Genomic DNA, 25,680 nt, shown 5'->3' with positions numbered 1-25,680 from the left:
ATTCACAAACGTTCACAGTTGCAGTAGCAGAATGAAGGGCAAAACCAAATTGCTCGAGACAGTTGTTTGCAGGTGAGCACCACCACCTGAGCCCACTTTTGCAGGTGTCCGAGCCGGGGGAGGCCGGGCATCAGGAAAAGCCGGAAAACTTTTTGTGGAAGCGAGCGAGCATTGCCGATGTGTATGGTGTGGTGAATTCTACCTCAGTTAAACCCGAGGTGTGGTTAAGACATTTTGTAAGGATGGAAAACATTGTTTTTTTTGCAGTGCCAAATAAAGTAAAACAGGGAGAGTTCTTCGACTCTGTTTTTGCTGGAGTTCTTGAGGAGGAGCGGTCGTCTTCCCCGTTCATCACAACTACGCACATTCAGTTCATTTGCCCTTCTTCTGCCGATTCCATCCCTGCTTCCGTTGCCTGGTATCTCTCTCTCCGCTTTCTCCACCACATTCTGTCTTTTCCACTCCAAACATCCACATTTTGTTGCTCTTTCCTGCGAAATTTGTGCCCGAAGGCACGCGTTTGAGATTCGCGCACCTCGATGCCTGTGTTTCGATTCTTCAGATTTCCCAGCCCCTTCTGCTATCCTGTGCGGGCGTTTTTTGAGGGTTTGTTCTTGGAGTGTTGTTTTCTTCTCTGATTAAATTTCATCAGAGCTCGAAGCCTCGCGTGTTAATGCGAGGGATTTCGATGCCCTTTTGGTCGCGCGGGAGATACGTTTTAATGTAACACTCCGAATTTAAGCGGCTTGTGGACATATTGTTCTGAGTGTCACGGGGATAGATTACATTCTACCTTCTTTAATCTAAATAAAAAGGAAACATGATAAAGATGGTAATAAGTATTGGCTGTAGCATTTATGCCATTCACCATTAGACGTGTTGTGAATATTTTTATTATGTATTATGTGTTGATTCTGACCTGCAAAATGTTTACGACAAAGTTGAGGAACCGTTCCTATGAATGGAATGCGTCGGGGATCACATGAGGGATGAAGGGTGCACTTGAACTCACAAATAAAACCTAAGCATGCCAGCTACGCTATCTTAATACTCGAGAGTTCTCCAGCTATATGATTTGCACATGCGCTGAAGAGGAATGGGAATAAGTCCACGGGTCCAAGAAAACGTGATTGAGTTTCTCTTCTCTCCCCCTCCATGAAGGGAGACTCAAGAATCTCGGGTGCCTATAAGAAGATAAGCGTAACTAGTCTCTTTTTCCCTCCTCTCTCTCTCTCTCTCTCTCTCTCTCTCTCTCTCTCTCTCTCTGTGGCTTCTGGGAATGTTGAGTAGAAGGCTTCTGGCTTACCCACCCAACAAGTCATCCCGAAGGAAAATGTGGTTCAAAATCAGCATGGCATTAATGGACATGATTCAAGGTTAGCTCCCATTTTTTCACTATAATCATGGTCATTTAAAGCTAAGAGTGCATGTAGGTGTGACGTGTTAAGCAATGGCTACATAACTTTTTATGAGCCTTTGTAGTTGGTGAAAAAAAAGGAGTTTTTGTAGTTTCATGTCATGTTTATGACCTCATTGGCCTACGTCACTTTGGCAAACTTGAAGTGCTATTAAGCCACTCTAGTTCTCACTCTAGTACCTTGGGCATTGGATGTAATCATCCACATCCATCGCAGTCTAGAAGAAGCTGGAAGAAAAGGGTTATGTCATATGATGAGGGAGTTTGGATAGGTATGGTTAGCCCAAGTTAATGAGTTGGCATTTTTCAATCACAAGGTTGCATTCTATGTTTATACAGGTTGGTCTAAGCCATGTGATGTGTGCTTACTTAAGGCTAACTAGCTGCATTTTTTTTGGCGAAACAAACTTGATAAGTTACATCAAGCATTTTCACGTAGTATCTTGTTCCCAACCTCATTGGTTGGTTATCTAGCTTATTGCAGAGGCCCCCATAAATTAGCTTGACCTATTTTACAGGTTGGTCTAATCACCCAATTGGCCTAATGAAAAGATCTTTGGCGATATTATGATCTATAAGAACCAGCTCAATCTAAAGCTGCTGTTCCAACAGACTATGTGCATGGAATAAAGAGACATAACTCAGGCTCATGAGTAACTCAAAGAATTTATCAATCCCCAACTCCCATGGAATTGGTTAATCTGAATTGTGAGTAATCTTATTACCTATCCAAACTCAGGTGGCAATTTTTTGTATCCATGGGATAATCTCATGAACTTCCTTGTCTGTAACACCTGAGAACTCGGGTACTCTCAGGTGCACAAGAAGACATGCTCGGTGAACACTGTGTCAGCGCTTTATCTGGATTGTCTTCTGATAGTATCCCAAAGGGTATCAGCATCTCCCCTATAACCCGTCGGGAAACGTCTTGCTGCATCAATCTGAATTCCCTGAAGTCATAATGTTACTGAGGAACTAGGTTGTTAGGCAAACAACTCGGTCATTGGGATGTACGTCTCCCAATCAATGGTCACCTGGAGATCTATGCACAAACATAACCTCACAACAATGAATCACCCTCTTTGGTTAAGTCGGTGTGAGCTGTCATTGACACATCATACTTGAAGACGTCTGACAAATCATGTCTGTGCAAGCTGCACCTAGATCCAATTCCTATAATATCAGGGAAATCCAGGATGAAACCTGTACTAAACATAACCTAGCTGTCTTGCCAGGGATATATTCTCAGCATCAACATAGGCAAATTGTGATCAATCAAGTCATCATCTTGGTGCTGAACATATATAACACTCCACCTCTATCAAATAAATCCTCCTGCTGCCTAACAGAATGAGGACCATTATCACGAGCAAGAACTTAAGTCAGTCTCGACTACCTGAAGTATCCAGAAACTTCAAGATATGCTCAACTACTGTGTGAAAGGAACATGCAAACCAGCATCAAATGCTACTGCGAACTAGGATAACGCCATCAGTCAATACCCTGCGACACAGCCTGGATAATGGCCACATCAAGGCTAATAAACCGTACATCTGCCATGTCAGAGTGCACTCACCTCATAACCAAGGCATCCAGCGATCCTCAGGTCTGGATAAAAGGCCATCTGCCAGTGGAACTCTGTAAATCCGCACCATACCACCAGAACATTCCCCATATATGTCTTACAAATTCACCATTCCTCAGTCTGTAATCTCTTAAAAGATCATCCAAAGCTGCTAGCAATCTCTTTCAGGTTCTACCTGAGAAATCTACTGGTCTCAATCAGCAAAATCGGCTCAGTCTGGATCTCAAAGTATTCAAAATTACCTCTGTGAATCCACCGAGTATCTGGCAAGCTACTCGCCTTCTAAAAACATAGACTCAATCATAGCTGTAATACTTAAACAACTAAATAATAGTCTCTCGGATCATCTGCAATCCACATCTCATTCTTCCTTCCTTCCTGTAATTGATTTCTCAAATCAATTGCTGCATCCCCTCGGTCCATACAGTCCATACAAGCCCCCCTTGGACATAAAATGAAGTTGGAGTGAACAATTCCTTCCTGATCCTGTCTTGACACAACTAACCTCCCGGATGAAGAATACTGACTTTCAGGTTAGCTCACCACAAGCCCTAACTTGACGTTCCCAGTTACTTCTTCCCATAATCCTGGGGTTGCCGGAGTGTAGAACACGCAACTGCTGAATATTGATGAAGTTATTGAGCATTTGTCTCATTTCTAAAATAGCAACTTGATTCAGTAAGGGTGCATGAGGGAGTCAGACCATTTGACTAAATTTCAGGATCTTAGGGTGCAACTGCTGAATATGGATGAAGTTATCACAAATGCTCAGCTTGTCTCTACTACTTTGAACTCCTGGTTGGAGCGTATTTGTCTTTTCACACGTTGCTCAATGCGCCTGAGGGTTAATCCAAACCCACCGACCCCTTCAGGAGCTTGTGGGACTTTTGTTGCAAGAGGAGCAGATGCAGAAAAATGTGTGAGTCAATATTGTGGTAGCAAACATTTGCTGCTAAGTACAAAGGAAAGCTAAGTTTCTTTGTTTTTAGCGAAAGCATGGTGCATGACAATCATCTGGGAAGGACAAAAAGGATGCAGATAAGCCAAGAAAAAGGGCAAATGCCATCACTGCAAAAAGCCAGGTTACCATATCAATGAGTGTCCAAAGAGGACTCCAACGGAGAGAACATGATAGTTGCAAATTCTTCACATTAGTAGGGATGATGCTATTGTCAACTTTTTAGAGCATGATTGGGCATTCTTACTTATAGTTATGATGCCTCTTGGAAGCCATGCACATTCGGTGTTAATGAGACTGCTGACACATTTTTTTCGAAAGTGGTGTAACTAGGCACATAATGTCGAAAAAGGTGTTTGACAAGCTGTCTTCTGCTCTTGTGGGCAAGACCTTTCTTGTGCCAACAATTCTTATTCCGTTAGAGGAGTTGGGGAGATCTTGCTCACACCATTGATGGCTCTGATCTATGATGTTTTGTTTGTTCTTGGGGTCAAGAAGAATTTTCTATTTCTCCCTTTGTTTTTGATACAATTGACAGGTACAAAGCACGGTTGGTTGCCAAAGGCTGTGCTCAGAAATAGGGCATAGATTATGAAGAATTTTTTGCCCCCACCTCGAGGATGACTACCATCAGCTGTGTGATTGCAATTTCTGCACATTTTTGTTGGCAAGTGCATTAGTTGGAAATAAAAACAGCCCTCCTGAATGGGGACGTTCTAGGGATGTAATGTGTGGGTGTGTGGATTTGTATGTGTGAGAGCATACTTTTATACTATGGTCTACACCCAGTGTTGGGTGCTGATGATGTTAGTGGGGATGTTATAGTAGCTAGTCCCTGCTATGTGTGATGGAGTTTATGGTTTTCAATCTTATGAGTGACTATCATGAGATCGAAACTGCACTGTGTTGTGTTTTTAGAGGATGAGTTTGGGAATGTTCCTGGATTCATCTAGGTATATGCTTTTCCCGTATTAGCGGACATGCAAATTTCACCTTGTGAAGTTTTCGTCCAAGTTGCGGCCTGTTGGTATTGCGATAATTCTTTCTATCTTAAATGGTGCGTTGCCCTATCAGCTAGATTTAGATATAGATGCTCGTTTGGGAGAGACTAAAATGAAATCGTTTAGACTTCACAAGCAGTTGTAGCTTGATTGAAGAGATTTGGACTACTTTTTGATTAGCCTTCTCCTTTAGTGCTAGCCTTCGTCTTGGCTGAGTTTGCCCTTCACCTCCGGAGTGCCGACAGAAACTCAGTACGAAGACTTTGTATAAATGGATGCTCAAGTATGTGTGGGTGTGTGGATTTGTATGTATGAGAGCATACTTTTATACTATGGTCTACACCCATTTTGAGGAGGCAAAGTCAAGGCATTAGAAAATCTACACTTGCTGCGTAGACTTTCACAAGACATTTGATACCGTCCACGTTTTCGCCTGATCAGGAGGTTACATAAGTTGCAACTCCCAGAGATCATGATTTGGGGGTCATGACTCTGTATGAGTCCGTCATGATTTCAGGGGTCATGAGTCTATATGAGTCCGTCAGAGGGAAGGTAAGTGCCCCAGGAGGCCTATCAGACTGGGTTGAGAGCACTATCGGATGAAACAAGGCTGCCCCCTCTCATCGACTCTTTTCAGACTCTATATCGACGAGCTTACTTCTTTTGTCAATCGCCCTAGGTAGAGAGGGTTCGCTTCTGGCGCATCTAGAGTCTCTACAAATGTTCTGCAGCAAGAGAGACTTGACAGTTAGCCTTGGGAAAACCAAGGTTATGATCTTCAACACCTTGCGAGCAGTCTCCTGTCGCCATAACTTCACATACTGTGACGAGCCGGTGGAAATAGTGCAGCCTTACACATATTTGGGGGTAGTGTTGACCGGAACAGGTTCACGATGACCCATGTCGGTATGACACGACTCACACGAGGACAGGTTGTTCTGGCCGACTAGAGAGGCGATGCCTGCAGGCACACTTCCACGACCCTCCGACAAAGGATTGGCGTTGGTGAGACGGTCTGCAATGTATGCATCACCTTTCTGGGGGAGTGATATTTCAGCGACAGAGTGGAGGAGATTTAAGAGGCTATAGGTGATTATGGGATCCAGGATGATTCGGAGTAAGACCTCAGTGCCCCATTAGATTATACAAGGAGAGTTCGCCATGACCCCTCTCCAAGTTGATGCCATCTTTAAAACAATGATGTTTCTCCACAGAGTCTAGGCCTTACCCCAGTGGAGATTACATAGGTTAGCATTGGATGCGTGATGGAGTTTATGGTTTTCAATTTTATGAGTGACTATCGTGAGATTGAAACTGCACTGTGTTGTGTTTTTAGAGGATGAGTTTGGGAATGTTCCTGGATTCATCTAGGTATATGTAAAGTGCCTATTCAAGAGCAAAAGATATGCAGGAAAGCATTTTATGGCTCAAAGAAGGCTCCTCGAGCTAAAATATATTCTTGGATTGATGTTTCGCGAGGAGGTGACTTACAATTGCATGCTTAGAGTTACTCAGATTGGCCTAGTGATTATGACACTTGGTAGTCAACCGGTGGAAACTGGACATTCATGCATTTCATGATTAAGAAACAATCAACAGTTGCTACCTCTTCTTGTGAAGCTGGGTACATGGCAGCTTCCACAACCACAATTGATTGGGTTTGATTGCCATGATTCCTTTTAGATCTACATGCATCATTTATTTGTGATAACGTGCATGTTAGGCTAGAAAGGCCATGTATTTGTTGAGAGGGCATGCATGTTGAGAAGAAAGAGACAGAGTTGATGTTTTTGTGTGGTATCCTTGCTCGAGTGTTGCGTTGTTTGAGTTTATGGACGTGCAATCTTCCCTTTGGACTTCATGCCTTGTCAAACGTAAGATCCTGCCATTATGGGTGTGGTTTGGACGTGGTGGCTGGTGTGTGCACAATTATATTTTGCGATTGTGTTTTTTCTTTCCCCGGGGGGGGAGGGGGGGGATTGGTGGAGGTTAGTGCGTGGAGCTGTACCTTTCTTCTGTGTTATGCTTGCCTTGCATGGTCATGTTCCAGTCTGATGAGGTTTGTGGTACACGTTTGAGTTGAGGAGGATAACTGCATATGTAGGGGCGGTATGACTGTGGTTGGACATGGGATGTGCCCTGATCGTTGTGTGCATCATAGTGGAGGAGCTCTTGGAGAAAGGGAGGGAGCGATGGAGCTTGTGGTGCTTCAGTTGGAGCAATCTTCCCCTCCTTGGTTTGCCTCATAGCATTCTTGTTTTCAGTGTCCACATGTCTGTAGGTTTTTGGCAGGTACAATCTATCAAATTTATATCACATTGGATATTATTGTGCTTTGATTGAAGGTTGTCACTAAGAAGGAAAGCGGAGCTGTTCCCCAACCATGAGCCGCCGTGCAAGCTGTACCATTTATGTTGGCAATCTACCTGGAGATATACGGGAGCACGAAATTGAAGATCTGTTTCATAAGGTTTGAGAATAGTTTAATGTATGACTCTATTTATGGTCACATAAAGTTAATTACTTACCATGAAATCTCCTGATTTCTGTTGACAGTATGGGCCAATTGTGGATATTGATCTGAAGTTGCCTCCTAGACCTCCTGGCTATTGTTTCATTGAGGTAAGTCTTATGATAGCTTTTTGCTTTGACATGGCAAATGTTAACCTAAAGATCAATTGCTGTTTTTCTGGTTCTACTTGCATCTATGGTGCTTTGATAGTTTTCAGCTCTGATTTATAAGACCTGAACTGGCTAGCTTTCTCTAGAGGGATTGGTATGACATTTGTGTTGTCATCTTTGCAGTTTGAAGATCCTCGCGATGCTGAAGATGCAATAAGGGGACGAGATGGCTACAATTTTGATGGTCACTACCTTAGGGTAGGCTTTTGAGAACTTTTGTTACAGCTGGGTGTTAGAATTGCATTTCATTGATGATTCTTTAAAGTGTTGTTTCTGTTTGTGGGATGTTATAAACATGCAAAAGGAGTACTTTCTTGAGGGGGAAACAAGTTTGCTGGGGTATTGTTGAGAAAAATATCCCCCACCATTGCTCTCCGATCTTATCATTTGCCTTTCAAAGAATAGCAGACAAGCAATGCTGTATGAATGATCATATTTGTGAATGCCTTGGTACAAAACTTTCTCATAGTGAAACCATACAGCATTCACTACTTCATTGTTGAACTAGGGTAACAAACCACGCTGCAGCCTGAAGTAATAGGAACAATCTGTAACATTCTTGTTCGATTAGGCTAGATGACAAGGCTGCAACTCATACCGTTAGGGTTCATGATGAAATGCTCTCCTATTCAACAGCTCTATCCATGTTGTAGCTCATCAGCAGGTTTTTGTGGAAAGTGCTTTCAAACCCCGGTGTCTGATAGCTTTCAGTGCATCTCGCATGTCATAGAATTGACATCCAGGATGGATGTTAGCACACCTGAATCAGGCTAGCAGGTGGTGGTTGTAGTTGGTCGTGCGCATGGCTGTGATGTTTTTTTGGCTAGTCGACTGCTGCTTTGTATGAGAGTGCCTGGGAAATTGATGGTCTGCTTTTTGGTAAGGGCTTGGATGTGCTCTAAGTTGCAGGATTTGAATCTGTACTCTTTACAGGTTGAGCTCGCTCATGGTGGGCGAGGGCTCCCACCACCCAGTGAACGCTACAGCAGTTACAGCAGTGGCCGCTCTGGTGTTTCTCGACGGGCAGAGTATAGAGGTGAGTCACTTAATCGAAATCAATGTGCCATGGGAGTATCCGCTTGCTGTGCTTGTCATCCAATGCTTTGTTCAACTTTTATGCTACATTGAGGTGTAATTTGTATAGCCTCTTTTGTGGTGTATTACAGTGATTGTGTCTAGATTACCTTCATCAGCTTCATGGCAAGACTTGAAGGTCAGGTTCTATCAAGTTGTTTTTTTGACCTCAAAGGTTGCGTGATGTAAGTTTGAAGTCATCGTGTTCAAGTATCAAGATACTTGATTTTGTACTTATGACTGGCTTCCCCTGTTTCTTGCAGGACCATATGAGGAGAGCTGGTGACGTTTGCTTTGCTCAAGTGTTCCATGAAGGAGGAGGTAACATTTGATCATTTACGACCTACGTTTCTTAGTGCAGAGTATTTTTCTCTCATCTCAGTTTTGTATCTAATGTTGTGGGCCTCTTGGCTCAAAATCCCCCCCCCCCTTTCTCTGTGTGTGTGTGTGTGTGTGTGTGTGTGTGTGTGAGCCTGTTTGAAGTGCATTTTTAGACTCATGTATCTAATGTTGTGGGCCTCTTGGCTCAAAATCCACCCCTCCCCCACATTCCCCCCCCAACTCTCTCCCCCCATCCCCCCCCCCTCCTCTCTCTCTCCCCCTCTCTCTGTCAGCCTGTTTTAAGTTTTTAGACTCATGGAAGTGTAAGTATCCACCAAAGGAAGTTCTCGAAATACACAGCATATCGATCTGCATCATGTAACTTTGAACTTCTTCTCTCGTTGGCATCGCTTTCCTTCTTCGTTTTGTTAACAATCTTCTTCCTGCATCCCTGGCATAATGACCTGTATTATTGCAGTAGAAACATTTGCTTTTGCACATTCTCAGTGTTGGGACGTTAGAACCTGAAGTCTGTGTGTGGATGATTGCTGTCAGGGCTTGCTACTCTTAGCTTTTGTTTTCCTTGTCTGCCATGTACTTGCCCTTTGGCTGAGTCTTGAAACCTTCCTCGAAGCTGCTTGATTGCCTCCTTGTGCTGCTGTCATAAAGCCCTGATAACTCTGAAGCTTTGGTTAACAAGTCTTTAATATTCTCGTTTCCTCCCATCCTTGCTGAGATTAGCTGATTCTAAAGAGATTTGTGTATCCTTAGTTGATAAACTGTTCCTTCAAACCTTCGAAGCCTCGTGTGCTCTGGACGTCATCTCCATCATTGAGATGAGTCTGTTGTGTGTGATTTGTTTCAAGGCCACTGATTTGTCTACCATTCGATTACGTTGAGTACTCTCCAAACCGGCTGGAACAGCCCAAAACCATGCTGAAAAACAGGTGCAAGTGCACATGAGATTGATGATGCCAAAGAATGTCAGAAATATTAATATCTAAGGTAGTGGCTGCCCAATGTAATAAGGGTTGGGGGCATTTTTTCCCTAACCATCGTTAGTGGTACAGCTAGTTTTGACTCACCCTAGGGTTTGAGTTGTGCCGTGTTGACAGCCCGCTTGTACAATCTCATTTCTGCTGAGCTCCACATTTTTGAGCCCTCTCCATCTCCCAACTCTCACATTTTGGTATCAAAGCAGGCTGCCCCTTGCTCCCACACATCTCCCTTCAGTTCCCGCACAGTTGGGGACAATTTTTATTGCAAAGAACATATTTTTGTGTGAAAACTATTGTTGTCCAGCTCGTTTGTGATCAGCCGCTCTTTTTTTTGTTACTTGGAATGCTCTTGGAGCCTTCCTACAGCACCTAAAGCCTCAGCTTCCGCTTCAATGTCACCTCCATCCTCGTCATCATCATCCAGCTCTTCACCATCTATGGCGAATACAATACCACCATTGATGTCCAGTGGCAGCCCTGACGTGTTCCCTTAGCCTGTTTGTCACCGTGTCACTCTACGCCTCTGAAACAATACCCAAGCTGGTTCTAGGATCCCCTCTGTAACATGCAACGGTTAATGATCGTGTTAATGCGCAGCAAGACCTTTCTTTAGGCCTTTGTGGGAGGCATATGCGTATGCACCTTAAGAGGAAGAGAGAGATTCGGGCTAGAGAGAATGTAGATGACACCAGATTGGGTCCCTGTACCCACTGAGAGCCCCCTTCCCCATATAGGGAAGAATTTGCTTTATACGTGGAGAAGTGCAAAAGATACATATGGAACTCCTTTAGAGAGCGTGGGATGCAACTCTGAGGATGACCCTTCCAACACTGGGAGCTGGCCCACGAATGCCTGAGAAGCAACCCAATCTCAACCAAGACCAACGCTGCCCACACGGAAGATGTGGACCACTGTGCAAGCCTATGGAAGAGGCTTTTGCTGCCCTACAGCGGAGCTGTGTGAGTGAGAGAGACTAAGGGAAGATGGAAATTGAGATATGGAGCTTGAGAGATCTATATGAAAGCGGAGAGAGATGAGCTGAAGAGAGCTGTGAAAGAAGTTTGAAAAGAGCTGAAAACTGTAAAAGAAAGCTGCTGAAACAGGAACCCCAAAGCTCTACTCTGAGCCAGGCTATGGTGCTGCGTGGACACCTTCCTGGATCACCCTTAGGGACTGCTGAATGGATGGCTGTCTTGCAGGGGATTTCTAGAAGGGACAGGAGCTGCACCGGGCTGATGAAAGGGGGAGCTGAATGAGAAAAGAGGCCAGCAGGCCCCCCTTCAAATGGGGGGCTGTGTGGTGAGCCAACCAGCCCCAAATGAGCCAATGAGCCAGTCGGCTGGTTGGGCTCACATCCTCACCCTGTCGCTTAGGGAGGGGCACAGGGCAGCCTATAAAGGCAGCCCTTCCCCAGCCCACTTTCCCTTGATGGGGGTCCAGCCCTTTGGGGGCCCTTTTGGGCTCCTAACCTAGGCCGAGACCTAGACCTAGCTGAAACCCTAAGATGGAAACACTAACGTACTGTTCTCCAGTGGGTACTAGTGAACAAGGACTCGACTTCTGACTTGACCTAAGGCCGAGAGACTAACCTACAAAGCTCGTGCTTGATTGTCCTTGGATAAGGGCTCACAATGGTATCACGGCATACGACATCATAGGAACTATTTGCACTTTGTCGATGAAGCCAGTTGTCCCCTTGTACCCAAGTGCAGGGGTGCATGTGACATTCCCTCCTCCTTAACTTGGAAGTAGTTGCATGGCCTCCAAGTAGTCCACCAATACCTATGGGAACTCCTGGAAGAAACTTTCGTCTAGCCACACCTTCATGGGTTCCTCAATCTCAAAATTTCATGTAGAATTCGCGGATCCTGTGTCTAGACCCATCCGTTCTACTGTCTTCAAGCTATCGCTGCAAGTAGAATTTTCTTTGGCTCAATGACATGTGCATCGTCGACTACCTCGGGCTGTTGCTCATCGGTAACATTGCTGTGTATGGCTTCAACCGCGCCATGTGAAAGACATTATGCATCGTCCAACTGTTTGGTAACTGCAGCTTCATAAAGACGTCGTCGATCTTCCTAATGATGGGGAATGGTCCAAAACTTCGAAGGATAACTTACGGCATCACTTGCCCACTTGTGTTCGCCTTTGCTTTATATAAACCCAATCACTCTCTTTATAATTGACATCTCGTTAGGACTTATTGGCTTGGCACGTGTACGTTGCTTGTGCTTTGGCGAGGCGGTCTCTAACTGATTTTGTGATCTCATCCATGGATTCTGTAGTTTTATTGGCTTCGAGAGATGTGAATATCATCTTGGTGAGGAGTGAAGAGAACCTCCTGCTGAAAGCGGCTTCATACGGGGTACGTCCAATACTTGAAGAATAGGTATCGTTTAATACTGAAAGGTACTTCTCCCACTTGGATTGCGTATCATGACAATACGATTTTTGGAGCTTGGTGCCAAACTTTTTGAACAGAGCCCTCCATAGATGTGAGGTGAATTTGGAATCTTTGTATGTGGTAATGGTCCGTGGCAATCCTCCAATCGGGTACCAATACCTGATAAATAAGCGGGCTACGTCCTCTGCGTTGGCTGTCTGCTTGCATGGAATAAGCATACAAAATTTGCTAAAATGATGAACAATGGTTAGACATTGAGTGTTTCGCATACTTGCAGATGTGGGACGGGGTCCCACAAAATCCATTGTGAATCGTGATGTCCTAGAAAGGACCTTCGGGGATTGGTAAGGGCTGAAGCAATCCTGCCTCCTTTATTTTTGGGCAGATTTGGCATCTCTGCACATAGCTATGTACGTCCTTCCGTATTTTGGGCCAGTAAAAATATCGCTCTAGTTTCTCCAATGTATTATCGATGCCTCTATGGCCACCTATGACGGCGTCATGGACGTCATGGAGTAGAGTCTACAGCTTGTCTTTGAGCACACAAAGTCTTTGCTTATAGAATATGAATTGAATAATGGCTGGGCGCAAGAGTCAAGTCAAATTGATATTGAGTGCCAAGCTCTACGGAGTTCGTGTACTGTGTTTTCATAGAGTCAAGGTCCTTTCCTTGAATCTCTAGTACATTGCCCTTTTCTATTGTCTGAATGGAGGCTTTCCTGCTGAGAGTGGCGGCGACGGGGTTATTCTTTCCAGGGACATTCAATCATGTCCCCGAGCTGGTGGAATATTTAACTCCATTGGGATTTTCGATTGTTCCATTGGGAGCTGGGCATTGTTTGCAACCACTTTAAGACTTGGTCGTTTGTCTTGACTATGAAGGTCCGTCCATAAAGGAACGGCTTCTAGTGTTTAATTCGTGGATAACGTTGAGTAATTCTCTGTCATAGACTAAGTAATTCTTTTCGGCAAGGTTAAGCTTTCTGTTGCAGTATGCCGTGGGTCTTTCTTCTTGTCGTAAAACTACCTCGATGGCTACATTGCTTGCATCGGTAATGACCAAGAATTTTCATCAATGGAGCTGTCATGGCCAACTGTTGTAGGTCGTGGAAGGCCTGCAAAACTGCACTGGTCATGGATATCTTTTGCCGGCATCTTCACCCCTTTTAATAGGTCGGTTAAGGGTGCTGAGGTAGTGGAGAATCCGGGCATATGTGAATTGTAGGCCTGGCAAAGCTCTACGAAAGATTGGATCTCCTGGGCCGTTGTGAGGACTGCCTAGCTTGTGATAGCTTGGATTTTTTCAGGGTACAAGCGAATGCCATTGGCTCTGATGATGTAACCCAAATATTCGATTTCCATCAGGCTGAACTCATTTTTCTTGGCATTGAGATATAATTGATTATTGCGTAGAAGTTGAAGAGCTTTCCGCACATCTTGAATATGCTGCTCCACTGTGCTTGAGAAGATTAAGGTATCATCTAGAAAGATGAATCGACACACTCCTATATGCTCACTGAACACCCGTGACATCATCTTGTTGAATGTTGGTGGTGCATTTTTGAGACCGAACGGCAACGAACTCATACTGAGCTCACTCTGTCTTGAGCATTGTCTTTGGGATGTTTGCGTCGAAAATGCGGACCTAATGATAACCGCTCTTAACGTCTATCTTGGAGAAATACTTGGCACTGTTCAAGCGCTCTAAGATATGCTGAGTGCTCTATGTGGGGCATGGGAAATTTATTTGCTGATTGTGATTTTGTTGAGTGCCCTATAGTCGACACATAGTTGTACCGTCTTATCCTTTTTCTATATATATGGATAAATATTGGAGCCGCAAATTGTGATGAGGATGGCGAGATAAACCGAGCACGTAATAATTGAGTAGCTCTGCCTCCATAGACCTAGATAATCGATAGGGAACTTATTGGAAGGCGTCGAGTCTGAGGTTAATTCAATCCAATGGTCCTCGGGTCTGTCGTGGTGGTAGATTGAACTAGAGTGTAATATCTTGGAACTCTTGGATTAGATCGGCCATGGCTTGCCCCAAAGGAGGAACTGGCTGCATTGAATTTAGCTGACAACGGACATACACGAATGCGCATACTGTGCCTTTGCGAATAGCACAAGCTGCTTGGACGTGGGAGATCAAAGGGATGCGAGGAATGTTGCCGTCCCCGCGGACGATGGCTGGCTCAGGTAGTTCTTCGACAATGGTGAAGGAATCCTGTCGCCAATCGGGCACATGTCAATATTCTCGAAACCATTAGATCCCCAGTATCATATCGTATCCTAATAGTGGTGTGGGGATGAAGTCACACTGAAAAGAGGCCTTCTGAATTGTGAAATAAAATTTTTTGGCATTGTGTGTGATTTGAATGCGTAGCCCGGGTGTGAACCTATCCACCCACTAAAGTGCACTCCATCTTTTTGGCAAGCTGAGGGGAGATAGCGTCTTCTGAACTTCCCATGTTGAATAAGGCAACAAATCGTTGTCCTTTAGTTGTGCCATGGGCTCTGATGAGAGCTTTCTTTTACTTGTTGAGCATACCCTCCTTCTTACCTTCAAAGACCACCAAGGGCACGGCATTCAAAGCGGGTAGAACTGTGTTTGTAGTCGAGGTCAGCAGAGCTGGGAGTGCCAAAGCAGTGGAGACGATAGAAGTTGGCGCTTTCGCAGCGTTCTCGGCCAAGCATTAGATCCCCAGTATCATATCGCATCCTCATAGTGGTGTGGGGATGAAGTCACACTGAAAAGAGGCCTTCTGAACTGTGAAATAAATTTTTTTGGTGTTGTGTGTGATTTGAATGCGTAGCCCGGGTGTGAACCCATTCACCCACTAAAGTGCACCCCATCTTTTTGGCAAGCTGAGGGGAGATAGCGTCTTCTGAACTTCCCATGTCGAATAAGACAACAAATCGTTGTTCTTTAGCTGTGCCATGGGCTCTGATGAGAGCTTTCTTTTACTTGTTGAGCATACCCTCCTTCTTACCTTCAAAGACCACCAAGGGCACGGCATTCAAAGCGGATAGAATTGTGTGTTTGTAGTCGAGGTCAGCAAAGCTGGGAGTGCCAAAGCAGTGGAGACGGTAGAAGTTGGCGCTTTCGCAGCGTTCTCGGCCAACCATTTGAGGCAATCTTTCTTTCTATGCCCTGCAATGTGGTGGCAATGGAAACAATGGTGTTCCGCGTGGTACCGCTTCTGTTCATCGGGCTGTAAGTATCCTCCCGTAATGCCCGCCTTAGCTTTTTCATCTGGGGTCATCTTGGGCTTAGACTCCTTTTTCTGACCAGCTGATTGCTGGTTATCCTTCTTTTGGAAGCTATTGTCCTTTGGCTGAGGGCCTTTACCCATTGGGGTTGTGGATTGCTGTGGGGCTTTGGCTCCTGTATAAACTTGCTTAGGCTTTCCCCCTTTTAGCATCTTTTCTTGATTCCAAGCCAGGCGTGGGTAAGCGCACGCTCGTAAGTGAGCGGGTCAAAATTCCAGAATCCAACCCCCTAATGAACTGCTTGAGCGTATTAGTCTTGAACGCCTAACTGCTGGGCCAAGGTAATGGCCTAATTACTGTAGGTTAATATCGGTAGACCATTCTGGGTGAGATGAGAAAACTCGTCTTCCAGATTCAACAAGTACTAAGGCAGCAAGAACCAAGCTTTGAGGTCGGTCACAAACGTATCCCACTTGAATCTATTGACATGTTTGGTGGATGAGTATAACTACTAGACCAATGCTGCCACTTCACCCTTGTATTGCTGCTTCTGATAACTTTTCCTTGTAACCGCAACCATCTACAAGTGACTGCACCAACTCAGCTAGTATCTTCTCGTAAAGTCTGTATGTAGGTTCTCTGAATTCCAGAGGAACTTGAATCATTTCTAGTCTCACCCATAGTTTTTAATGCGGTGCTGTGTTGAATGCTTTTCTTGAAGTCTACAAAGCAGCAATAGATAGCCCCTTTCCTGTTCTCTGCTCCTACAGTTGCTGCTCTTATGGTGACCAGATGATTCACTGTCAAGTGCTTCTGATGAAATCCTTCCTGTGGTGTGATTTTTTGTTCAAGAATGGTTCCATATAACTTGGCCATCAGGATGCTCACCATGATGGTCCGGTATTTTTTTGCAATCTTGCTGTCCCTGCCCTCGTGGATTGGCACAATCTTTCTTAATTGCCATTCTGGGGAAAACCCCCCTCCAAGGCCTTACTCATAAGCATCTCTTTGTCTTTTTTCCACCATATTGTAACATTTCAGCCACCAAACCTTGGGTGTTTGGGGCCTTTCCGTTTGCTAGCTTTTTCAGCCCACTCTCCACATCCTTTTCCGTTATAGCATTGCTTTGATAGAGAAATCATGACTGAACTTTTCCTCTCCATCGCTTTCATAAAGTTCTTTAACAAATTGTATCATGTCTGCCCACAATGCTTTCCTTTCCTGTCGCTACCATGTAGCTTCTGAAGTTTAAGGTTCTTCAAAACTTTCAAGTTGTTTGCTCTTGAGAAAGTCTCTTTTCTTGTTTCTCTGTTAGAATCTCACTGTGTCCACCTGTGAGCCCCCGATTTGAGGGGACAAGGGGCAGTGAGAGGTAGGAGGGCTGGGGAGAGAGACTCAGGCCGGCATCATAGGCGACCAACACACGGGCTGGGTCGCAGCCTGCAACAGCAGATATGAGGGGGGGCTTTAGGCCTCACATGGAGGCTCCAGAAGCAGCGTGGACTGGCTGCCCAGGGCGCCCTTATATAGGGGTCTGTGGCTGGCCAAGTCGGCCCAACCAGGGCCACCGACCAGGGCCAACCCTGGTCGGTTTATGGGGCCCATGAAGTCGGCCACCAGAGAGGGTACCGACTCTGCTGGTCGGGCAGAGCCTATAAAAGGCCCACTTCTCCATTGAGCCCAGTATCCAGTGCATTACAGAAAGCCTTCTCCAAGGCAGTGTTCAGCACCCAGATCTGGGGGAGTTTGTGAGAGAGAGTTCATCAGTTTTCTCCAGCATCCTGCTGTGATTTGTACTGCTCCCTTGGAGCCATTTTCTGCCCACCATCTGGTGGATGAATATACTCTCTCTCCATCTATTCTTGCTGTTATTTCTGAGTGTGTGTGTTGCATCTGTGATCATCTATCTGAGTTGAGTGTGTAAGAGTTGGAGAGATCTTGGGTGGAGGTTTGAGTGATTCATTCCCTCTTCATTTCTAACATGGTATCAGAGCCATAGGCTCTCAACTCTTCTTCATCAAAGCACTCTCTGAAGGAAGGAGTCCCTTGGCAGAAAGGCGATTTCGTTTTCAGCTCAGGCTAGCACGGGAGGTTAGTACATCTTTTTGCTTCAGTATTTTCAGTTTGCTATTCACCGAGATGGATTAGCGTTTAGAAGCCTCTACACCCACTGCTCATCCTTCCTCCTCCTCCAGTCATCTTCCTTCTTCATTCATTCCCAACTTTGGTGAAGCTGGAAAGCTTGATGGGAGGAACTATCCAATCTAGAAAGTCAAGATCTGAAGCCATCTGGTGGCACGGAAGCTGTGGAAGATAGTGATTGGGACCGAGGTGAAGCCGGAGGACATTGTGGACAAAAGAGGTGATGTTCTATTTGAAGCAGATGCGGATGAACTCAGTGAATGGGAGGAGAGGGATGCTCGAGCCTTAGCAATGCTAATCGGCACGACAGCAGATGCTGTGATCCCTTATATCCAGTTGGCAGAGACATCTCTAGAGGCGTGGACCATACTGAAGGAGCTGTATGAAACCGACAATACAGCCCGTATCATTACTCTTCAGCATCAACTTTATAATCTTGATATGAACGAGGGTGATACTGTGCATGACCATTTGACAAAGGTGAAAGTCATGCAGGAGTAGCTCACAGGGGTTGGTCAGAAGGTGGGCACGAGTCAATTGGCAATGCTCACACTCCACAAATTGCCACGGAGTTTCAAAAGTTTTGTGACTACGGTCACTGTAGGTCAACGGACTAAGCCATTCACCTTTGAGGAGCTGGCCCACTATTGCTTTAGGAGGAGGCTTGAGAGAAACTCTTTATGCAAATCGATGAAAAGGCATTAGTGGCCAAAGACAAGCTTGGAAAAGGCAAGTCAAAGGAATTCAAGAAGTCAGAGGACGTAGACCGAAAGAAGAAAATGAAGTGCTTTTACTGTGAAAAGCTTGGCCACTCCGCCAAAGAATGCTGAAAGAAGAAGGCGGATCAGAAGGGGAAGAGAGAAGCCAGGATCAAAGAAGAGCCTAAGAATGATTCTGCCAATATGACGACAGGACAGTTGTTTTTAATCAGTGAACATTGTTCAGCGTATGCAGTCAGTGAAGGAAAAGAGGGTTGGTATGTTGATAGCGGAGCCTCAAAGCATATGTCCAACAGAAAGACTTGGTTCAAAACCATGGAAAGTACACACCCGGATTCCAAAGTTTCTGTCGGGGATAGCCGGACATGTCCTGTGAAGGGCATTGGTAGCATTCCTTTCATTACGACCGCGGGAGAGGAGAAGGATATCTCTGGAGTACTTTATGTACCCAACCTTTGCAAGAACTTATTGTCTGTAAGTCAGATGGACAAGAACAACATGTCAGTTCTCTTTGAGGACGGCAAGGTCACCGTGACATCCAAAGCAAATGGATAGATGGTGGGCCAAGGAGTCGAAGAAAACGGACTGTACTGCCTCAGTGCAATGTTGGTTCATGGAGACAACCTAAAGTCCAAACTTTGGCATGAGCGCTTCGGTCACATCAGCTATGGAACTTTGGCTGCAATGTCAAAGTCGAAGATGATGGATGGACTTCCACCCATTACAGGCAATGATGGTGTATGTAGGGCTTGTCTAGAAGGCAAGTAGCACGGGGACAAGTTCCCACAAGAGGCCTCGTTTCGGGCCAGCAAACCACTTGAGTTGGTTCATGCTGACATTTGTGGCCCAATGTCTACAGCATCGTGGGCAGGATCCAGGTACTCACTTCTCTTTGTGGATGATTTCAAAAGAATAACCTGGGTGTATTGCTTGGCTAAAAAGTCACAGGCTTTCGAGAAATTCAAGGACTGGAAGGCCAGAGTTGAAAAGGAGATAGAGGAGAATGTCAAGATGTTCCGTACAGACAGGGGGGGAGAATTCACCTCCAATGAGTTCAACACATTTTGTCGCAAGCATGGGATCAAGCGACAACTCACCATTGCACGTACATCTCAGTAAAACGGGGTAGCCGAGAGGAAGCACAGAACCACTACGGAGACAGGGCTTGCTATGTTAAGAGGAAGGAACCTTTCTAAAGCCTATTGGAGTGAAGCTATCAATATAGTAGTACACATCCTCAACCGGACCAAGACGAAGGCCGTCAAGGGCAAGACTCCATATGAGGCATTTTATGGTAAGAAGCCCTCTATCACTCATCTTCGCATTTTTGGTTCTAACGCATGGGTGCATGTGCACAAGGAAGAGAGGACCAAGCTTGATTCCCGGAGCAGAAAATGTATCTTTGTTGGGTATAGCGAAGAATCCAAGGCCTATGGACTCTTTGACCCAGTATAGAAGCAGATTCTTATCAGTCGGGATGTCATCTTCGAGGAAAAGGAATCTGAACCCCAAGAGGAGCCTCAGATTGAGGAGGAGATTGTTCAATCCCCGAACCCACCCCGCCCCAGGTTGACCATCCAAGAGGTGAAGAAATCGGAAGCTAATGTGCCACAAGGTACTGAGGAAGAGCAGGATGTTCCAGAAGCAATTCCAGTTCCTCCTCCCATTGAGAAGCAGAAGAAGTTGCCCCAATGGTATCTAAAAACATTGGAAGACTTTTGGGTCACCGATATACCTGAGAGTAGCAGTTTCGGATTGCGTCGGTCCCAACGTCTTAAGTAGACCTCATCCGTGAATTTTGCGTTGGTGGTTCAGCTTGAAGAGTCAAGGTCCTTCGAGGAGGCGAAGGACAATCTAGAATGGCAGGCTGCCATGCAGGCAGAGGTGGATGCTATCCTGAAGAACAATGCCTAGGACTTGATGGCTAGGCCCCCGCGACGGAAAGTCATCAGCACTAAGTGGGTATACAAACTTAAATTTAAACCGGACGGCAGCTTGGATAAGTACAAAGCAAGATTAGTGGTCAAAGGTTTTGCTCAGAGTGAAGGCATGGATTTTGATGAAACTTTTGCTCCCATAGCTCGCATGGTTACTATCCGGATAGTGATTGCCCTTGCTGCCCAATTCCATTGGCCTATTTTTCAAATGGACGTGAAGTCCGCATTTCTTAATGAAACCCTAGAGGAGGAGGTGTACGTGGAGCAGCCACAGGGCCTTCAAGATCCAGGGTCCCCATTAAAAGTCTGCAGGTTGAAGAAGGCGTTATACGGGCTGAAACAGGCTCCTAGAGCTTGGTACCAAAGGATAGATGTATTCTTTCAGAAGATAGGGCTAAGTCGGAGCCCTTCCAAGGCAAACCTCTACTTGTTCATTGAGAAGGGGTTGCGATTGGTACTCATTCTCTGTGTTGATGATCTTGTCTTGACAGGTGACCATGTCAAGAAGATTTCCCAGGTCAAGGAGCTATTCATGATTGAGTTTGAGATGAATGACCTTGGGTTATTACACTACTTCCTTGGGATAGAAGTAAAGCAGGCCAAAGACAGGATCTTCATTTCACAGGAGAAATATTGCAAAGAACTTCGGAAGAGATTCCAGATGGAGAATTGCAAGACAGCAGTAACTCCCATGGAGGTCGGGCTCAAGCTAAGTGTTCACGACACATCTCAGCCGGTCGATACTCCTTTGTACCGACGATTGGTAGGAAGCTTGCTTTACCTTACCAATACTTGACCTAATATTTGTTATGTAGTTGGACTATTATGCCAGTTCTCTGCTTCTCCCAGGAAGAGTCATCGGGATGCAGGTTTATGGGTGCTGAGGTATCTAAAGGGTACTTGTACCTACGGGATCTGTTCATAAATGTGAGCCTTTCTACAGTCCATCCTCAGCCTGGGGTGTGCAGTAATTTCCTGTTTTCCTGCATCATACTTTGTCCCCTTGAGTCCGAGTGACATTGCTCTGTGGTCGGATTCCACGTTCTCCTCATCAATCTTGAGATATTCCAAGGCATATCTCGCATCTGGACTTATTGTCACGTAATTGATCTGGACTTATAATTGTGTGTGTGTCGGTGAGAGAGAGAGAGAGAGAGATTAAAGTCTTTGGAAGACTGATGGGTCTATGAGACAGAAACCTGATACAATAAGCTGAAAGGGTGGAGCTACTAAACGAGCATCATCATCATCATATCAATCTAATATCAAGTCTAGTCAGATACATCAGATACGTGAATGGGGAGAAGCGAAGTATCCCATTGCTTTCTCCCTCTATTTGTCTCTTTCCACCCCTGCACCTTTCATCTTATCTTCATTGCCCTCCATCTTGTCCTCTTCGTCTGTGTGTCTCTTTCTGCCCCTGCAGCTTTCATCTTCATTGCCCTCCATTTTTTCCTCTGCATTTCCTTTGCCCTTTTCACCCCTGCCTCCCATTGTCCGTGTGACAAGTCCTGCCCCCCTTCCTCTCTCCGTCCATGCACACGCACCCGCGCGCACACACACATGCACACACGCGGACTTTACAATTTCTGATGCAGTTTGTGCTGACTCCCCCTTCTACTGAAAACATCGTTCAAGCTAGAAGCCAAATTAACAAAGTTTGAATTTGTAGGTACAATGGGCATAGTCGATTATACAAACTATGAGGATATGAAATATGCTGTAAGTATATCAACCCTTTCTGTCTTCAATGGGGAGAAATTTCTCTCATCCCACTTTCCTTCTATCTTTTCCACTTTTTTTTGTTCCTTTTTGGTGGTTGTTTGTGTGCTTGCATGTGACATTCCCTTTATTGGCTTTTGTTGTTGGGGCATGCATAAATGTTTGGATCTGAGCGCTGTGGGTTGATTGCTTCAGATTCGAAAGCTGGATGATTCTGAATTTCGCAATCGATATTCTCGGTCCTATATCCGGGTAAAATTTGAAATAGAATCTCATTATTGACTTTTGGCATATGTTGTGATATGACATATAAGGAACATACCGATTCTGAAACAATTTTCAAACATTGTACAATCCATGAGTTTATCATTTATTTAGCAAAGAGGAGCATTTATCAGTCACTTTTGACCATGGAAGGTATTTTACTGTTGTGGGTATTCGCAGCTAGTTATAAAATATGCCTAAGCCTCTCCTGTAGGAACGGTATGAAGAGATGGTCTTGAGTTCAATGTAGTAAAGTCCATTGCTTGTTTCTGTGAAGTCTACTGAGCACAATTTCTAATGTAACTATATAGGTACAGGAAGACAGAGCGAATGGGTCTCGTAGGAGCTACTCTCGCAGCCTTAGTCGGAGGTATGTTTTCTGCATTTGCTCAAATTGTTGACGTAGTTTGTCATATTCTGTCATATGCTCATTATGCAGCTTTTTTCGATTAGCATACAAACTGAGTCACCTGCATGTGCTTGAACAGTGCTCCATTGTTCCATTAGTGTGACATTCTATTAGGGCTGTAAAAAGGCATGAGGATAAGTAACTTTTACAGGCGCAGTAGTTGATCCATGTCATATAGGTACGGGGTAAAAAGCTAGTCTGAGGTATTTGTTGGAATTTTTGTAGTCTACTGTGCATACTACCAAAGCAGATTTTATCTAGGTGTGGGAACAAGTGCTGGGGCTTCTAGTTCTCATCGCTTTTGCTGTAATAAGACATGGTGCTAAGTTTTTATGTAGGGCTAGGTTGATAAGTGTTTTTAGAATGGATGGTGACAGGTTCAACCGGGTTTGTTTTGGGAAGATGTGTCAGGCTTTCCTGGGCATAACAAGCCACTAAGAGTTGTCCTATAGGCATGCTTTTAGGGCTGACATGTTCTACTGGCTTTGTTGCAGCCGGTCTGCCAGCAGAAGTCCATCTATATCGCGCTCAAGGTCTCGATCGAAATCTCGCCGGCGCTCTCTGTCACCACGTTCTTCCCGGTCCCAGTCCCGGTCCCAGTCCGTTTCCAGGTAAAATCTGGATTTTTGTGAATGTAGTTACATATTAGCATTGTGTTTTACATACTACACAAAGTAGCAATCAGAGTTTATTAGACCACTGAGGCAGCTAGTATCTCGAAAAAAATTATTCTATGTTATTTGGAAGAACCATATAGACTTGCTAACCTCAAATTTATTGGAATTATTGTGTGTATATATATATTTTTTTCAGGTCTGTGTCCAGGTCACCCCCTCGCAAGGTATTATGCTCCTTCCCATTATTATGTGTGGTTTCTTTTGAGCTTTCACAAGCCTTAAAAGCGGACTCTCTGAGCTGTTTTAGACTTTCTGATCAATGACTGCAGCTTTCGAAAGGTCGTGGACGAAGGAGCATGAGTCATAGTGCTTCTCGCTCCATGTCTTTGTCACGTTCACCTGTATGTATCTCATTCTTTACCACCTATCTGCTAGGTTGTCTTTTTGGGAAGGGGGGGGGGGGGGGGTGTAACTTCAAAAAGTAAAAAAGATCTATTAACAATTGTGTTAATTTAATAATTTTGGAACTGTAGAAGCGGAGAAGTCCAAGTTAAGGGACAGAAAATCGCAGTGCTAGTCCAATACCCATGGATTGTGTAAGTATGATCCTGTTGAATTCAGTAACTTCTTAGGTGGGGCTATGGTTGTCTGATGTTTCTCTCCAGAGTCTGCTTCTATTGACACTCGGCAATTTCTAGGACATATTTTCCAGGGTGAGATTATTGTGCAGCTTTAATTCCTTGCAAAGTTTTGTTCCATTCCAATAGCCATGAAAATGAATGAAATGGTTGGTGTATTCCATTTCATGGCTGTGCAAGGTCTATGCAAATAGAGTAAACCACCAATCAAGCATCAAGAACTGGTAATTATGGCAGCAAAACATATTTTCTGGTAGTAGCCTTGATTTTTTTGTTAGATATTGAGACTTACCAGTATTTTCTGGTTTTATTACTCAAGTGAAAGCTCCTGGAGACAGTATGGGCCCTGGCACACCAGTCATTGTGCTGTAATGATGTGCGAGTAATAGCTTTCTGGTTGTAGGGCTATTTCTTGTGTACTTCCATAACAGGTGATTTTCTTTTTATGCTCGGGGTGATATTAATCCTCTTAAAAGCTATCATTGCATGTTGAAGATTTGTATTGATCACTTCTTTAGGAAAATATTTTGAATATTAATCTGAGTTTGTGAGTCAAAACAAAGTTATAACTGTAAGACGTGCTCAAAAGAATACACTATCCTCTCCCCTAGTTAAAGCCCTTCGTAATTTGCCTTTAAACAAATCTTTCTCTAGACAAAGGACTTACTCCTCAATTAACAGGTGCCCCTCCACCTGTGATAAGCATGTCTTTGTACACCTTGTTGAAAAGATGATGCTAATAAAGAGGACTACTTTATGTGCCATTTTAAAGAAGATAAAATTGACGCCTTTCTTTTTATGTTCAAGAGTTTTTAAAAATATTGGATCCCCCTTGTTTTCAGTCCCAGAAGGTCATTCTTCATTCCAATGTCCTTGGAGCTTCAGACACTGGCCTTGGAGCTTCAAATACACGATTTTCGCTCTCCTTTTCAACTGTATATGAGTTAAATTTGAGAAGACATCATTGAATATATTTACTTTCTCCATTTGTACTTGTACTTTGTCCAAGTGCTCCTTATTGGATCTTGAAATGTTAAAGTTTCACGTATCGAAATTGTTGAGTTTATTCAGCCTCCCAGATAAAGACAGGTTCTTGGCTCTTTTTTTGAATGCACACACGAGTCTCATTTTCCTGTCATGTATAATTACAGCCTGCTGCCTGACTCAGGATAGTTTTGCCCTTCAGTGGTCTGGTGAGGGCGGTCATTAGAGTACGGTGTCAAGCTTGCAAATTTACTTGCACGAAGATATTTAACGTAAATAAGTAGAACACACATGCACACACACCTGTGCTTGTGCTTGCGCCTACGTATGTAGATATAGATGTTTACACACTTGTGTATATATACATACATGCATGCTTGTACGTATGTGCGCATAGATAGTGCAAACTATTCATGTGTTGGGTGCACTCTTAGATGTAATAAGTGTTGGAGAAAAGGGGTGCACTTTAAGGTGAAATAATCGGTTTGCTGGTTGATTTGATGTCTTCAAAACTATCTTGCGAGGGAATTAACCATTGTGATAAATGTTTTGGTCATAGGTAAGATACTTTAGAGCTTAGTAGTGTACATAG

General features: G+C 44.5%; 1 protein-coding gene across 7 annotated transcripts; it reads left to right on the top strand.

The window, feature by feature from the left end:
• Nucleotides 1-277: 277 nt before the first annotated feature.
• Nucleotides 278-25,064, top strand: LOC147895236 (serine/arginine-rich splicing factor SR30-like). 7 transcript variants are annotated; one of them, XR_015541998.1, is made up of 15 exons: nucleotides 278-418; nucleotides 7,307-7,431; nucleotides 7,518-7,583; nucleotides 7,767-7,841; nucleotides 8,577-8,679; nucleotides 8,810-8,856; nucleotides 8,981-9,038; nucleotides 22,127-22,176; nucleotides 22,372-22,428; nucleotides 22,752-22,810; nucleotides 23,344-23,460; nucleotides 23,663-23,690; nucleotides 23,796-23,867; nucleotides 24,000-24,535; nucleotides 24,947-25,064. XR_015541998.1 is itself a non-coding variant. In XM_087383769.1 (15 exons), exons 2-14 carry the CDS (start codon nucleotides 7,345-7,347, stop codon nucleotides 24,018-24,020), a joined length of 840 nt encoding a protein of 279 aa, XP_087239895.1. In that variant the 5' UTR covers nucleotides 278-418; nucleotides 7,307-7,344; the 3' UTR covers nucleotides 24,021-24,062; nucleotides 24,179-24,633. The 7 variants fall into 7 exon arrangements, 5 of the variants coding, with proteins under 5 accessions (XP_087239895.1, XP_087239894.1, XP_087239893.1 ...); XR_015541999.1 differs by lacking the exon at nucleotides 24,947-25,064 and having other exon boundaries at nucleotides 24,000-24,328; nucleotides 24,424-24,633; XM_087383769.1 differs by lacking the exon at nucleotides 24,947-25,064 and having other exon boundaries at nucleotides 24,000-24,062; nucleotides 24,179-24,633.
• Nucleotides 25,065-25,680: the final 616 nt, after the last annotated feature.

Source organism: Dipteris shenzhenensis, chromosome 13 (assembly GCF_047967505.1).
Source record: "Dipteris shenzhenensis isolate YYH24624 ecotype China chromosome 13, Dip_SZ_1.0, whole genome shotgun sequence".
Lineage (NCBI taxonomy): Eukaryota > Viridiplantae > Streptophyta > Polypodiopsida > Gleicheniales > Dipteridaceae > Dipteris > Dipteris shenzhenensis.
Note: the sequence above shows the minus strand (reverse complement) of the source record. Positions and strands in the feature narration are given on the sequence as shown.